At 38.9% G+C, this 16,824-nt stretch overlaps 1 protein-coding gene across 7 annotated transcripts in view; it reads left to right on the top strand.

Moving 5' to 3' along the window:
• Nucleotides 1–16,824, top strand: part of arvcfb (ARVCF delta catenin family member b) — a 240,004-nt gene that overhangs the window by 185,234 nt on the left and 37,946 nt on the right. For 6 of the 7 annotated variants that reach the window (XM_061816537.1, XM_061816532.1, XM_061816531.1 and 3 more), the window contains 4 exons: nt 3,409–3,592; nt 10,534–10,651; nt 10,762–10,933; nt 13,143–13,160. In XM_061816537.1, coding sequence (XP_061672521.1) covers nt 3,409–3,592; nt 10,534–10,651; nt 10,762–10,933; nt 13,143–13,160 — 492 coding nt within the window. The remainder of the gene's footprint in view (nt 1–3,408; nt 3,593–10,533; nt 10,652–10,761; nt 10,934–13,142; nt 13,161–16,824) is intronic. The other variant, XM_061816533.1, reaches the window with a different exon arrangement.

Genomic DNA, 16,824 nt, shown 5'->3' with positions numbered 1-16,824 from the left:
CGGCTACGACCAATCCTGTAAAGCAGCCCGGCTCGGCTGCGTGATAAGCCACCTCGGCACCAAAAATAAGCCACCGTTGCCGAGGCACCGCGTACGCCGTTCACAGCCTCGGCGAACGCTGCGCGTCGAGCTCGCGGTCGGCGGTGCCTCTGAACAACGCTGCCGACAATGTCGCAATCAGCCGTGTTTGTATTTCAGCCATATATATGGTATGTAAAACGTGCAATAGATGCTTAGTTGAGCCTGAAGAAACCTCAAAAGTGTATCAAACTAGTAGCCCTTCGTAATAGTAACCAAACAGTAGCTGTGTGTGATCACACTTAATTGTTTGTTGTTTTGTTTAATTGCTAAAGAATATATATAAAAAAAAAGAATTATTGGTAAATAAACAGTAATTGGTGGCACGGTGGTTCACCTGGTAAAGCGTTGGCCTCACAGTTCTGAGGTCCTTGGTTGAATCTTGGGCCCACCTGTCCGGAGTTTGCATGTTCTCCCCGTGCCTGTGTGGGTTCTCTCTGGGCACTCCAGTTTCCTCCCACATCCCAAAAACATGCAACATTCATTCAACACTCTAAATTGCCCCGCTGTGTGATTGCGGCTGTTTGTCTCTATGTGCCCTGCGATTGGTCGGCAACCAGTTCGGGTATTCCCCGCCTCCAGCCCGTTGACAGGTGGGATAGGCTCCAGCACTTCCCACAACCCTCATGAGGATAAACGGCAAAGAAAATGAATGGATGGATGGATAAACAGTAATTCTGAAAATAAATAACTTTTAAATTAATTTCAATGCTCAGTATATCTATCTGGTTATTTGATAACTCCAGGGAATAGTCCCTAGAATCATGAATTCTAAAAATATTTGTTCGTGGCAATCCTACTTCATTTTAAGAATTTTTTTACATTTCTGCAAACGTTCCTATTAATAAAGTCAGATTTGCATTTACATTTAGTTCCCCATGGCCACGGCATCACCGTTTGCCTTCAACATATTGCAGTATGCAATATTGGCCATTTTTGTCTCCATGTTTAAGTCTTGTTAGGTCTCAGTTTTCTGCCTGATGGGGCGTGAATGGAAAGCTTGGAGGCTCAACACGTTAGGCCTATGCTCTGGCACTGATGTTACTTGTTCCCCAACTGACCACTTTAATAGGATAATTTTCTTACACGTTATTCATACGCTCTTTGATTATCATCTAGTTGCCAGGTTGCTTGGGAGGTTAGGATCTACAGTATATAAAGAGGGTGTAGTGCTCAGCACTATACTGAGTTCTGAGTATATTGTCGCCGCGATGGGGGTGGTGGTGGCGAGCGCATTGCCACGAATTCCGTGGAGAATGCAAGAGGCAGATGGTAAATAAGATCTCAGTTTGCTAGAACACGCATTTATGTGCACATATGCAGTGACATGTCAAAAACGGCCAGGATTGGTCAAACCTACTGTCAGTCAATCAATGCGCTGATCGACATATTTCTCACAATTGAATGAAGCGACAAGATGGTTGGTTAGCTGATGTCTTTTTTAGGGGCGGTGGGGCACACGGTGATGCGATCAACCAAATCTGGCTCATAGATCAACTGGTAGATAGCGATCATCGCATTGGTTATTCTTGGGTTAGCACATCTGCGTCAAAGTTCTGAGGACTGCAGTACAAATCAAAGCCCACCTGTGTGGAGTTTGCATTTTTCTATCTCGGCCTGCGTGAGTTTCTCCAGGCACTCTGGTTTCCTCTCACACCCCAAAAATGGTAGGTTAATTGAAGGCTCTAAATTTCACGTAGGTGTGAATGTGGGTGTAAATCAGGGGGGCCCAATGGGTCGATCGCAATATACCAGTCTCCGAGGCAGTTGTGGTCGATTGCGAAGGTGCCCCTCCCCCCAAAAAAGGACGTCATCCATATTATCTCTTGAGTCAGGTGTGGCCAATATGTCAAGCACGTGGGTGGATTGATTGACATTCGTTTATTCCAATCCTGGTCTCTTCTGACCTGTCACTGCTTATGTACACATAAAGGCTTGCATGTGCACATACAGTAGGGTTAAAAAAAGTAGCAGTCTGCCATTGACTTTACAAACTCTGAATTATTTCATACAAACCTTTTTGTTTCTAGGATTTACCAATCCTTTGAATCTAATATTTAGTTGTATGGCCACAGTTACACATAAGTAGCATGGAGTCAACTAACTTGTGGCACCTTTCAGCTGTTATTCCACTCAAGATTCCTTAACGGCATTCAACAATTCCTTTACATTTCTTGGTTTTGCTTCAGAAACAGCATTTTTGATGTCACCCCACACGTTCTCGATTGGATTAAGGTTCGGGGATTGGGCTAGCCACTCCATGACATTAACTTTGTTGGTTTGGAACCAAAACTTTGCATGTATACAAACGTGTTTAGTGTCATTGTTTTGTTGAAACACCCATTTCAAGGGCATGTCCTCTTCACCATAAGGAAACATGACATCTTCAAGTATTTTGACATACGCAAACCGATCCATGATCCCTGGTATGCGAAAAATAGGCCCAAAGAAACAACATAGTAGAAGAAATATGCCCATATTGCGATGCTTGCACCACTGTGTGCTGTGGATTGACACAAACTGTCTGCAGCCGCTGGAACCCACCCTTAAAAAAAAAAAAAAAAACATTTTTACTCCCATCAGTGCACAAAATGTCCCTCATTTCTCTCTAGGTCAGTTGATATGTTCTATGGCAAATTATAGCCTCTCCTGCATATGCAGTTTTTTTTTTTTTTAAAGAGGGGCTTTTCTCGCTGTCAAAGCACTTAGAGGTAACTCCAGACTGTCTTTGATCATCATGGACATTGGCTGAGCCTTTGCCATTCTGATTATTTTGCAATCCATTTTGATGGCTGTCTTCTGTTTTCTGCCATGTGTCTCTGGTTTTGCTGTAGACAAAATGTTTTTTCTAGATGGATATTAATACAGACACTGCTGGTTGTATTTTTTTAATTACATTTACTGAACTTTATTATATAAAGATGATATCAAGAAAGTGCAATTTGTCTTCTATGACCCATTATTGATTACAGTGTACTGGTCGGCAGCTAGGATCCCCGGAGGAAAAAAAAAGTAATATAACAGTGTTGTTGTGGAAACAAGGTAACATCACAGCACACTTATGAGCAACCTGTCGTCATGTGTAATTGGATTTTCATGCTTTTGAGTGTGATCATAAAGTTTTCCTTTCTGGACAGCTGTTGTATCAATGTCACTTAGTTTCAGTAAATTCTCCCTAATCTTATTAATATTTTTTCTTTCACTTGCAATCAATTTTTTTATCCTTACATGCAGTCCCTTTAAATTCCATGTTTCATTTGTAATCCTCTATTGTGCATTTCTTTTCACACATCTTTATTATCTGTTTCCTCTCTTGCCCTTCCCACTTAGGGACACTTTGGAACTTGTCCTCCTATGAACCATTGAAGATGGTCATCATCAACCACGGCCTCAAAACAATGACCAATGAGGTTATTATCCCACACTCTGGGTGGGAACATGAACCAAATGAGGACTCAAAGCCACGTGATGCAGAATGGACCACTGTCTTCAAGAACACCTCTGGGTGCTTGAGGTACAGAGAGCAGTTCTTCAAAAATCGGTCTGGTATTTGTTGTTTTGTTCATTTACATTTCTCATTTTTTTAATGATTAATGAAAACTAGTTTGGGCAGTAGATCATCTTTCAGGACTTGGGAAGACGACTGCAGACTAAAATCAAATTCTATGTTGGGAAATGTTGGCTTGTCTACTTCCTGAATACTGTTGAGGTGCCCTCGAGCAAAGTACAAAATCGCTTTATCTATTCCGAACCAGGAAGCAAGGGCTCAGCCTGTTGATCTAATGTAGTTGTAAAAATGTGCACCTGTTGACACAAATCTAATGTGAGTTTTTTGCCTCTTGTGATTTTTTTTTGAGCAACAAATGATTTATCTCGCCCACCCATCTATGGGCATCTGAAATATTTTGGTTGACTGTCTGCAGAAGGTTTACAGGCTGACATTTGAAACTAGGTTTTACACGATCAGAATTTTTGAGGCCGATCAGTTGTGGTTGTCATGGCTGTGGCATTGAGTGTATTCGTCGCATTTCAGTTGACATTATAAAGATGATCGTAAAAGACCAGATGCAGTGGTATCGGAAAACAAAATATGTCACATTGCTGATGATTTTTTTAATAACTTTAATTTGCTCGCTAATATTTACATTACATTGACAAAAGACACATGACAAGGCTAAAATTTAACCAACTTTTAAATTCAAATAAGATGTACCCGGTTGCAACACATAGTAAATGCAGGAACCAATAACGTGACTTGTATTAATGTTTCTTTCCGTGATATGCCAATCTGGCTGTATTTTTATTTATTTTATTTTTTTTTTTTAAATAAAAATCCGTGAAGCACTGATGCCTCAAAAAGTGAAACGCAAAGTAGCGAGTGAACCCTGTACTTTACACATTAATGTCACTTTTTGATACAGTGTCACCTGAGAGATCAAAGGTCACAGGAACACGATGTTGGTTTTTAGCCTTGCCCCTTATATGCAGTGATTTGTCTAGATTTTCTGAACCTTTTGATAATTTTATGGACCCTGGATGATGAAATCCCTAAATTCCTTGCAATTGTATGTTAAGGAACATTGCCCTTAAACTGCTAACTTCTCGCACACTTGTTCACAAAGAGGTGAACATCGCCCCATTTTTACTCCTTTTCTACCCAATCATGGCACCCACCTTTTCTCAATTAGCATATTCACCTGTGGAGTGTGCCAAACTGATGTTTAATGAGCATTCCTCATCTTTCTCAGTCTTTTTTGCCACCTGTCCCAAGTTTTTTGGAATGTGTTACAGCCATAAACATTTTAGGTTAATTATTATTTGCAAAAAACATTATGGTTTATCAGTTTGAATATTATATATCTTGTAGTGTAGTTTGAACATTATATATATTTGTAGTGTATTCAATTAAATATAGGATGAAGATGATTTACAAATCATTGCATTCTTTTTATTTGTTTCACACAGCGTCCCAACATCATTTTAATTGGGTTTGCAAATTTATAAAAACCCACTGGATGTTATCATTAAATTTCACATTTTGTATTGAATCACAATGATATGATTGTTTTCATCTGTTTCTGTCATATAGATTGATTTTGTCAAGTCTGGTCAGTGGGAATGAAGTAGGTGACAGAGTTGACTTTCAATCAGCCAGTATTAACACTTTTCCATCTGAGTGACCACAGGTGTTGACATGAGGATGTGAGTGTGACTGTTTCACTTCATGTACCCTGCCATTGATTGGCAGCTTGTAACTTGCTATTTGCCCATAATCAGCTCGGACTGACTGCAGCTTTCCTGTGACCCTCAACAGATGGCAAAAAGAAATAGATGGGTCTGTTCTAGAAATCACTAAGTGTAGTGGTTCAATTCCCTGATTTACCTCAATTCAGTTCGTCCTCTGTGATGGTGTGAATGTAGTGTGATTATTATTAATATGTATTTTTTTAGTCTCAATATGTGCCCTGTGATAAAGTGGTGATAACTCCGGGAGTTGTCTGCCTATTGTCTAAAGTCCACTTCCCACAACCTTGTTGGATGATAGGGGGAGGAGGGGTTGTATTTTGTATTTATATTCATTTTATTACTGTAAAAAATCTTACAAAAAATAATCTTAAAATTATTTTATTCAGCCTACCTCCTTGTATGCTTGTAAGCAGTTTTCATTATTTAACACAAATGTAAATTGAAACTTTTAAGTAACCATCTCCAAATCACAAATGTGCACGTGTGTTTATCTGGATTATCATGCCTCATGCCTGACTGAAACCTGCATGAGAACATATTCCAGCATTCAATGAATGCTTCAGTTTACTGGTCTAACATTCACGACAGAATAATGTGAATTTTAAGATTAAAAGTACCTTAGTGATCTTTACATTTTGTTTGAGTTTGCTTCTATCAAACAGATGTTTTCACACTGCAGAAAGTGTAATGATAAAAACACAAAAACTCCCTTGCAGTGTCAGAATAAAATATCGAAAATACAGTATATACAATATTTTATAATACAACAGTAGTATTGATAATGAGCAAGGAGGGAATAATTGAAAGTGCAATATTCTAGTTAAAAATTCATGCAGTTGTTATTCCTTTTTAAAATGTATTTATGTGTTTAACATGAATTGTCCTCGCTGCCTTTTTGATGTTTCTATATGTGTCAGCTTCTCTAAGCACAAGCTCTCATCCAACCTGTCCATATGTTACTGCTGGCAGAAAACATAAGTCTTCCTGTCAATCTCACACACTTGACACCGAATGCAGTCAGTGGTGCCGAGAAAATGGCTCCATGGCAACTGGAACCAAGCCTGCAGTTTCCTACATGCAGGTTTTGTGCTTTGGGAAATAGTGCTGACTGGGGAGAGAATTGTTTACTCACACCAGACGAGATGTGACTTACTACTCAATGAGAGTATGCATAGAGTTATTGTGTTAAAAAGCAGCCGCTATTGGTGTGTTTGTGTCGCGTATAACTGTGAAAGGGAAATCAACACCGCGCTTCCATTCTTCTAAGGAGGCTGTCTGCAAGATTTTGGTGTGTTTTAGTAAAGTTTCTGTCCATTCATCCAAATTTTAATGAAATCAGAGATCTTTGATGCCTTAGTCTTTGTTTTAGTTCATCCCAAATATGTTTGTGGTGATGGTGGTGTACTTTGCCAAACTGTTTGCACAATATGAATGCATAGACGTATTAAATGTCTTGGTAAACTGAAGAATTAAGAGTGGAAGGCACCCACGTGTCAATGCAACCCCCTCATCAATCAACTTATTAAGAGTTGTGTCCTTCAAGACTTTTGTCCCTCTACTATCTGATTAAATAAGGGCTGTTTACCTTTAACCAGTTTGCATGAATCACGCATGCAATGTTTTTTGCACATTAACCTAGAGACGGATGGCAAAGGTCCGCAGGCGTTCCATCCATCACAATCAGTCTGCACCGGTGACTCTCGAGTTTATTCCCAGCTGCTGTTGTCTGTAGCAGTTGATAGCATCATAACTCAGAGGGACCTTCACATTTGGATTGCTGGTGAAACTGAGCAGATGAATGGCTTTGCCAGAATTGCAATGGTAAACTGCAGTGTACACTCACTGTCATTAGGTACACAAGCAGGATCTAATAAAATTCAATACCAGTACTTGAAAACCTCTTTTTTTTTCATTTCTCTTATTTTTATGGCACATTCTGAGTGGCATACAATATTTTAAGATTAATAATACAGTATATACTGTATGCATTGTAAATATAGGCTCAGAATGTTCTTTTGTGTGTTTTCTCCCAGTACTCTGGCTTCCCCCCCACATTCCAAAAATGTGCATGTTAGGTTAATTGAAGGCTCTAAATTGTCCACAGATTTAAATGTGAGTGTCCACCTCTCCTAAATGATGACAGAATAGAAATTGGATGGATGGATATCTAGATGGTGTTTTGAGCTTTTGTTGTTCTGCACTCACTGCTCAATATTAAAATAGTAATACATTTTCACTATATTAAAAGAGTAATGTACTTTAAAATCAGAATCAGCTTTAATGGCCAAGTGTGTAGAACACAAGGAATTTTTCTCCAGGAGTCGGTGCTGTCCTGGTACGACATACAGAACAGAGAACAAGGAACAACATAGCAACAAGAACAAAGAACAAGAGACATTTCTGTTTATAGGAATTATTCCTAATAAGACGTGCAAGATGTGAAATCTATATAGAGAAGTGTGTCAATGATGTCAGTTGTGCAAAGGGAGCAGTTTAAGTGATGGGTCATGCGGTCTGCAAAATAAATGAAGTTAAATCAATTAAAATGAAAAATATATATATATATATATATTACTCAAACTAATACTGATTGGACCAGCAGGGTGTGAGTGAATGTCCTAACATAGCACAAGGCAGAAAAATAATAGGTTCGCTGATCAAGAATTTAATGATTTAATTGGCAGAGGGAAAAAAAAATGTTCAAATGCCTGCTACTTTTGACTTTATTGATCTGTAGCGCTTTCCTGACGGGCAATGGCCAGGATGTGGAGGGTCCAAGAGGATCCTGCCTGCTCTGGACCTGGTTTGGTTTTGTGCAAGTCCTCGATAGTGGGTAGCGTGGTGCCGACAAGCCGCTCAGCAGTTTTGATTGTCCTTTGTAGTCTTTGTTTGTCCTTTTTTGTGGCAGCTCCAAACCAGACTGTGATGGAGGTACTTAGAACTGATTGGATAACCGCTGGGTAGAAGTGTCTCAGCAGCTCTTGTGACAGGCCGTGCTCCCTCAGAAGCTGCAAGAAGTACATCCTTTGCTGGGCTTTTTTGAGGATGGAGTTGATGTTCGCCGTCCACTCCAGGTCCTCTGAGACAGTAATGTTTTATAATTACTTGATAGACTCATCTAGCAGCTGTTGCCAAACAAATTTGGAATTTACCAAATGTGGCGCATTGATTTCCAAGTACTCACCAAACTGAAATGTTTGAAATACCTTTAGGTCCTGCCAGAGCTATAGAATCCAGTATGAATTCAGTATAAAGATTTGCAGTCATACCCATTCAGCCATTTTCCAAGCCACTTATCCTCACAAGGGTCACGTGCGTGCTGAAACCTAACCCAGTGACCTCAGGGTGAAATCCAGTCATACCTTTAGATAGAACTGATACAGCAATTTTCTTTTGTTGTTTTTCACAGTTGCACGAGACCAAGCCACTGACAAATGAGCTTTCCAATTGCAGTGAACAGTAAAAATGCTGATCCAGCCAGCTCACAACCTGCTTTGAGTTGGTGAAAAGAATTAAAAGCGTATATCTTTTCATCTGCAGCTGTGCTGCACCAGCTGCCTCATTTGCAGACAATATCTCTCAGATGCTGCACAACATAATGCTGCTGATACTTACTGTGCAATACGACACAATATCTTTAGATTAAACCAATATTTTAGTTTACATATTGAATCAATTCAAAATCACTGCACCCTATTATAAATACAATCAGAAGAAAATATATTGCGAGCGTTGCTTCAAAATGATTGCAGCTACCATATTCTGTGCCAAAATCAATAATCTTGGGTCTCCAAAGACTGATGTAACACCATCAGAACCTACCTCTTGCACCCCCAGGTCATCTCTCCAGGGACAGCAGCATCCTGCTGTCTTAACTGACAGATGCACTTTTCATAATCCTTACAACAAAGACTATGGTCCCCCAAAAGACTCCTGAAAATGAAACAGATGGCAGTAACACTCGATGCCTCTGCTCCCAAACACACTTGTCAAGTAAATCCAAGATGGGTACTCCTCTAATTCTTTTACAGGCGTATTTGAGAACATTGACTGACAGCTGAAGACTGTGCTTCATAGACAATTGAAGACATTGGCAGACACGCTTATACACACTCTGGCTAACAGATCACAGTAACAGATGATGTGGCTGTGATTTGGATTTTTAGAGTTTTGATACTGGAAGATTTTCAACTTTCAACTGCTGGTCTGTTATATACAGCAGAGCATATTTATATTGACCACAAACACACATACAGTGGTGTTGGATGTGATGCACCCTTCTGCTTACCTCTCTAGTACTGCCTGCAATTCTACAAGATTTTCCCGGGTTGGTCTAATGGGATTGTGTGTCTTGGATTCTTTTATAAAAGAAATCTCATTTGAGGAGCTGGGAGCTCAAGATATCCTTAAACTTTTTTCATTGTACCTTTTTTTTACTGCAGAATTGAAAACAACATCTCAGTCAGTATATGAGAGGAGTGGAATGCACCGCAAATTTAACTTTTACTTTCATGTCAGGGAGTATTGAAATGCCTTGCAAACATGACACGAATGACAACAAATATTGGAGTGTACTTGTACTGATAGTTTTTTTTTAAACCCTTATCAACCATCATCTTTTGGATGAAAATAAATTATATTTTCTAGCTATAATCCGTCTCAGACAATTTCAGTTTACACTGCTGTTATTGTGGTGTTATTGTTGTTTTGAAGAATTCAGACATGCAACAAATCTGGGTGAAGGAGGCACCCTTTGAGTTTGGGAGTGGGGATGATGCCTTGCTCAAAAGCACCATGGCAGTAGCCAGCAAGCAGACAAGCATCTCCCAGTTCTACTTTTTTTTTTACCTGTACCAGTTTCATTTCATTTGATTATTGTTTAGGAAACCTCTTTATTGGGATGAAAAAAAAAGTATAGTGTTGCAATTATCTTAAAATGATGAGTTGAGTTAATGAGATTAAAGGAATGTTTTGTGTTAGGAATTTTCATTTATTTTGAGTGTCAATATACAACATACACATTCTCTGTAGTAGTGGTACTTGGTAAAATTCGTAGTTCATGATGATTTCACAAGTATTATAAAACAGATTTATTTGATTATTATTTTAAATTCACAGCAGAGTGACTTTGGGAAATTCTTAACACATGGTAGCTGTATTTTGTTGAGTCCTAAATTTGTAATATTAGACTATGTGTGTGTTCTTCAGAAACGTAAGCTCAGATGGGGCAGAGGCTCGGCGCAGATTGAGAGAGTGTGATGGACTGGTGGACGCCCTGCTCCATGCCCTCCAATCAGCTGTAGGGAAAAAAGATATGGATAATAAGGTTCGACGTCACCCAACTTTTACTCATTACTCTTTTTTGAGGTGGGTTGGTTTTAGTGGGTGCATTTATACTGACAATGTTGCACTGGTTATTTGCCACATCCCTCCTAGTCTGTGGAGAACTGTGTCTGTATTATGAGGAACCTGTCCTACCACGTCCACAAAGAGGTCCCGGGTGCTGAAAGATTTCAAGACCCATCAGCACCACAGACCCCTGGCTCAGCAGGGCCGCAGAGAAAGAAGAAGGATGACGCTGGCTGCTTTGGAGGCAAAAAGGCCAAAGGTGAGGAAGAGAGAGATTTTGGACATCACTGATTAGTCGGCTCTGCTAAGTGCTGTATAGTTTGGTAGATTATTTCTGTTTTGTAACAATACCTGCCAAGACATTTTATACTGATGAAAATTGTTGTCATGTTGAAAAAGAACTGCAATTGTAGGATAATCAGCCCAACTCATTCTGTATTTTGCAGCCATACACAATGTGCAAAAAGTCTTGTCGACCATCGTACTTTATAATTCTGTTACAAATCAACTATTTTTTTGATAAATTAGATGAATCAATTCTGATCAGTGAAAAGTAAAAAAAAAAACATTTTGGCAACTGAACAATTTATTCTTTTAACAAAGTCAGAAACCTTGTTGTCTTGTGGAAGAACCATAGACCGCCACAACAGCCTGCCACCTGCTCCTGTGAACATGCTGGTCTGTGTGGGATGGCATTCCTCTCTGCTCAACAAGGAGTTTTCACAAGTCAGCACAAATAGCACGGTCAAGCTGATCCAACAAGTACACACTTGCGTTGAGGTTAGGACTATTGGCAGCCCGCTCTTTGAAACACTGCTTTTCAGGGGAGAGTTGTTGAAAAATCTTAATTTGATATCTGCCTGCATTAACATTGATTTAAATGACAATTCACGTATCATGACATCCTCCAGTGTCTGAGATCCTGCCATCAAAAGATGTCAGTCTATCCAGGCAGCAATTAGCACACTGCTGTCTCCTCTTTTCCGCACTTGAATCTTACTTCTATGATCCATGTTCCGTCACCATTCTGAACTTATTTCTAAACATATGCGTTCTTCCACATGTTCAGGTTCCAATGCAAGTGGTGCTGATACAAAAAACTACAAAAAAAAAAATAATAATCACTGACAAGCTGTGCATAAGCATAGTGAAGATGTGGCACATTACTCTATACAGTACACGACACATACTGGTATGTTGGGCTGCTCATCACACCAATGTCATTTCCCAAAGTACTACATTTATATCAGTAAGAGGAATTGTTACAACAGAAACTACCAAAAATTATATGTATTTTTTTCCCAAGTATTTTTAACAACTGGATTGCATTCCTTCTATTGTCGTGTTTTCTCTGTCCTTGCACTTGCATAACAGACTGGAAATGTGTTTCCATTTGTTTATAAAAGTCACTTTTGTTTTCTGTTTATTATCTAATCCTTTTATTTACCATCTAAATTTCGGACAATGTCACCAGACACGTACATTTAAATGACTTCAAAATTAGTCTTTGTCAACCTGCTATGTTGGGAACACGTTGTCATAAGCTCCTTGTCAGATATCATGTTCAGATGTGTTGTAAGCAACATCTCCATCTGCGCTCTCCTGAGCTCTCAGCACCACAACACCCTGTTATTTCCCTGCTGTGCAACAATAATGGCCGCCATTAATCAGACGGCCAATGAAGTGTGACTGCACGCTGGTGACCCCTGGTATCTAACGACTCTTTGGATAAATCCCCCCATTTGTGTGTGGAAGAAATGCACCCCTTAAATGTATACAGACTTCTAAAGAAACCAATTATCCACATGAACACTTTGCTGTGAATAATGAATTGTGTGTAGCTGCTGCAGCCCCTCAAGGTGTTCTTTCAAAAGGGAACATTAAACATAGCCATAAAGAAGCACTGAGCAATGCTGTTAAGTGACACTCTCGGCAAAATTGTTGGTAATTTGTTGCTCTAAGTAGGTTGCGTGATGCCTCTTCACTTTAATGTTACATTCTGTAAAAATTAAAATATATCATTACGAACAGTCCTGGCAGAACAGCTCTAGCTTTGATTAGTTAATGAGCAGCATAAAATTTTGATCACATCAGGTTTTTTTTTTCTTTTGAGTTCAAAAGAGCACGTTTATAAATCTTGCAGCTTGCACTGTTTATCTTTTCCACTCTCTCTCCAGTTTGATGATTGAAATTTATCAACACTAATTTTCAGTCTTTCATTTGACAGTTTGTCGCTCAACATTTTTTTCTCTGCCCTCTTAAAAGTACTTCATTTTTTTCACTGCTTAATTCATTCCTTCTTTTGTGAAGATCCTTTAATTACTGTTGACATAACGGTTTTCACAAAATGATTTCTGTTTTCATTTCTACACAGCCCTTTGACATGTGGGCATGGCTTTTTCACCATGCTCCTTTTCTCTTTTGTGTGCTTTGTCTTTTTTGGCTGCTGCTTCCTTGGCTAACTGTAGAGGAATGGTTTAATCAAGGTGAGTGCACCATATGATCTTCTTCGTTACCCTGCTCCAACCCATTTATCCCCGCTGTCACTCCATAGAATATAGTTAGTAATGATGTTGTGTGTACTGGCAAAGCCGGAAATTGGTTACCCCCATTTCACATGTATTGTTCCAATTTTTCACGTGTGTGTGTGTGTTTTTTTAGACCACACTTATTTTACTAGATTTCTCATTTGGGGATGCCAGCTGACGTTTGTCAAGGCGTGATTATCAACTGGGCTGCTAAAGAATCCTATTTGTTTGCCAAGTATGTCAAAAACGCTCAAGGAATTTTTCTCTGGTAGTTGGAGCCGCTCTCAGCGTGGTCAGGAATGTTTGATATTCGGCGAACATTCAGTACTCACATGCGCACGCTCGGCATCATAACTATATTTTCCTCTATACGATGTGTAATATAGTACATGTACACAACTAAATATTAGTTCAGTTAATCAAAGGATTGGTAAATCCTCATAACAAAATGTTTGTACAAAATAGTCTTGAGTTTGTAAAATCACCATCAAATTGCTTTTCAACAAATTGCCCAATTGCACGGGCTTAAGAGTGTGTATAACGTGAATGCTGGGTCTCGTTGGTTTTCTGAGAATTTACTGCACCTACTGGTAACTTGTTTGACATGTAACGATAAAAATATATAAATATACTGAAAACGTGGATTAATGTAGTCACTTACTCTGTACACTGCTGTATATAGAAATTAAAAACACTCATGTGTTAATCTAATGTCTTTTACGGAATTTTAATAATTTTAAGAAACAAGTAAACTTACGAAATCGCTAAGTCATACAGATGTTAGACAATTAACATGCATCAATTGCCAGAAGCTAACTCCACTGCATGGAATTCTCTGCCTCATCCCATGGTATAAATGTCTCAAACTTCCCAACAATTCCTCTGCTATAAAAAATACTTGGGCACATTTGAGTGTTATTTTAAATGCGACACTTGACATTTTCGTAACAAGTAACAAAGATACTAAAAGTACTGAACTTAGGTTGCTTCCGGTTTTCTGGCTTCATCTGACTTTCGATAATGGCGACGGATTCTTGGCAGCAACTGAAATTCTCTGCGTCTGTTGAGGTATACCGCTCACAGTTCATTAAAAACTTAAAGGTGAGGCCCTTGGCAAAATAATGATAACTGTGATTGGCTTTGGACTACTTGAGTTTAAGAGATTATTTCCTGACCAGAAGTTGTAGTTCAGGCTTCAGTTACAGTTCTATGGCTTCCTCCCTCTCCTTCTCTTGTGAAGGGAAATGGTATTTAGTTCTTGTTTCGTGTGCGTGTGTGTGTGTGCGTGTGTGTCTGTGTGTTAATCTCTATCCTGTCTCTTGGGCAATATCATGAACATGCAACATGACCATTAGTTGCGAGCAGTAATCACCACACCCTGTCCATTTCCTCTCATCCTTAGATTAGCTAAGGTGTTTCCTTCTCAGGAAGTGCTAATGTTATTGTTGTTTGCATGTGTATAACAATGAACATATCAATGTCATATTTAAAAGGCCAATGGAATAAAATAGCATAAAACCTTTTTGCTTGGACAAACACATCACATCATATTTAGGCCAATTGATTGTGTCTCATACAAATAATTTTAACATAACTTTTTGTCTAAATGCCACCAGAAATCAAATGGAGTATTAGATGTTCATCAACAAAAAAGTTCAGCAAAATAACAACACAAAAAAAATTTCATTTTTTTTTTTAATGAAATGTAATCGTATACTGGACAAGACTTCCAAAAGGAGAAACGCAAAAATGGATGTGGAAGGACTCAAGAGCACTGACCTCAGCTTTATCAAAGCCTTTTAGGATGAACAAGAACAGAAATAGTAAGTCAGATCCTACAGTCCAACACCAGTGACATATGTTCTTCTGGATAAATAAAATGTTTCCCACAGACCCACTCCCATCATCTTGTAGATCTTGTCCAGAAAAGTGCAAAATATTTTAGCGGCAAATAGGAGACATCCACAAGCTGCAGGGTTTTACATCTATAGTGAGACATTTTACATGCACACTAACAATGTCATCATTATCTGATATCCGTCATAATATGATTATTCAGTTGATCATGTAAATGGCATAACTCAATATGCTTTCTTGTGCTGCATAATGCACTACACTTTTCGTCTAGTTCTTATTATGAAGGTCTCACATTGGGTCTTTATTGGTCTACAGGGTTTGAACATGTATAGCATTAAGAGTTGAGGATAAATGGCCCAAATTTGATATAATACAATAATCAGACTTATGCTCCAGCTCTAGAGGCTGCTTTGTTTTAAACGTGAGTCTCCAATTTCCAAAATCCGTCTGGTTTTGTTTCACTACCCTCAGCCTTTCACTCTTTCAAAAAAAAAAAAAAAAAACAAAGCATTCTCCCACGTCGCAAAAATATGCATTAATTGGAGACTCTAAATTGCCCCGAGGTGTGACTATTAGTGCAACTGTTGTCTGTCTCTCCATGTGCCCTGCGCTTGGCTGGCAGCCAGTTCAGGTTGTACCCTGACACTTGCCCGTTGACAGCTGGGTCAGGCTACAGCACTCCCGTGACCCTTGTGAGGATAAGCGGCTCAGAAAATGGATGGATGGATGTCATATCTAGTGTAACAAAACCCAAGTTAAGATAAAGATCAAATCCTTTACCTAGACGAAGACCCAAAGCACACATGCAAAAACACAGGAATAGTTCAAAGGAAAAAAATGGACAGTTTTAGAATGGGCACCAACTTAGACCTGATCTCAGTCCAATTGAAAATCTTTGTGGGAAGCTTAAATCTGCCAATGGGCGAAAGAACCCTGCAAATCTTCAAGAGATTCAAGAAATTTCAAAGAAAGAGTGTTAGAAAATTCCACCAGGGAAGTATGAAAAACATACAGATAGATAGAATGAACATTTGGAGGCAATCATCACCGCCAGAGGGTGTGGAACCAAATGCTATGGAGGAGTGCCAATATTTCTGCTTTCTTAAAATTTACGATATGTAAGTTTAGAAAAAAACTGCCAGAGTTTCTTTGTTAAATTACTTTGGACCTCCAATGAAACGATCCTAACGATATAAATTGGGTGCATTACATTGACACAATTCCATTTATTTGTGAAGGTTATGAGTGTACAGGTTCTTCAAAAACTGAAGGGATTTCAGTCATGGTGAATAGGACTATATGTCAGATCCAACTGTTACAACTGTCTGATTACTCCACTCGGATGATTTAATGATAATTTAAACAGGTTTATTAGCCCTTTTTCTAACGAAACCAAACCCTGATAGTTCCTGGTAGCAAGAATTCCAGGAAATGGGTTTCTGTAAGCATATCCATTGTACCTCAACGTTCAGTGTAATTGAATTGTGTTTAAACAATCAACATTCATCAGCACAGTCAGCCCATCGAAAATTCCAGGTCTTTCTTAATCAGACACTTTGGAAATGCAGGGGTCGATTTAAAAAATTCTAAGGTAAATGGGAAAAGTTCCTAAAAAAGTTCCTGTGGTGGAAGTGGGGCTATGTCTTCTAGTTTAATTGGCCCAATAGAGTTTTTTCTTGCTACAGTGAGTCAGACTTGAAAGATATGTGTTTTGACTGTATTTAAGGTCTTATTTTCAGTCTTTTGACTGTGTGCCTTGTGCTCT

This window comes from Syngnathoides biaculeatus, chromosome 4 (assembly GCF_019802595.1).
Source record: "Syngnathoides biaculeatus isolate LvHL_M chromosome 4, ASM1980259v1, whole genome shotgun sequence".
NCBI lineage: Eukaryota > Metazoa > Chordata > Actinopteri > Syngnathiformes > Syngnathidae > Syngnathoides > Syngnathoides biaculeatus.
Note: the sequence above shows the minus strand (reverse complement) of the source record. Positions and strands in the feature narration are given on the sequence as shown.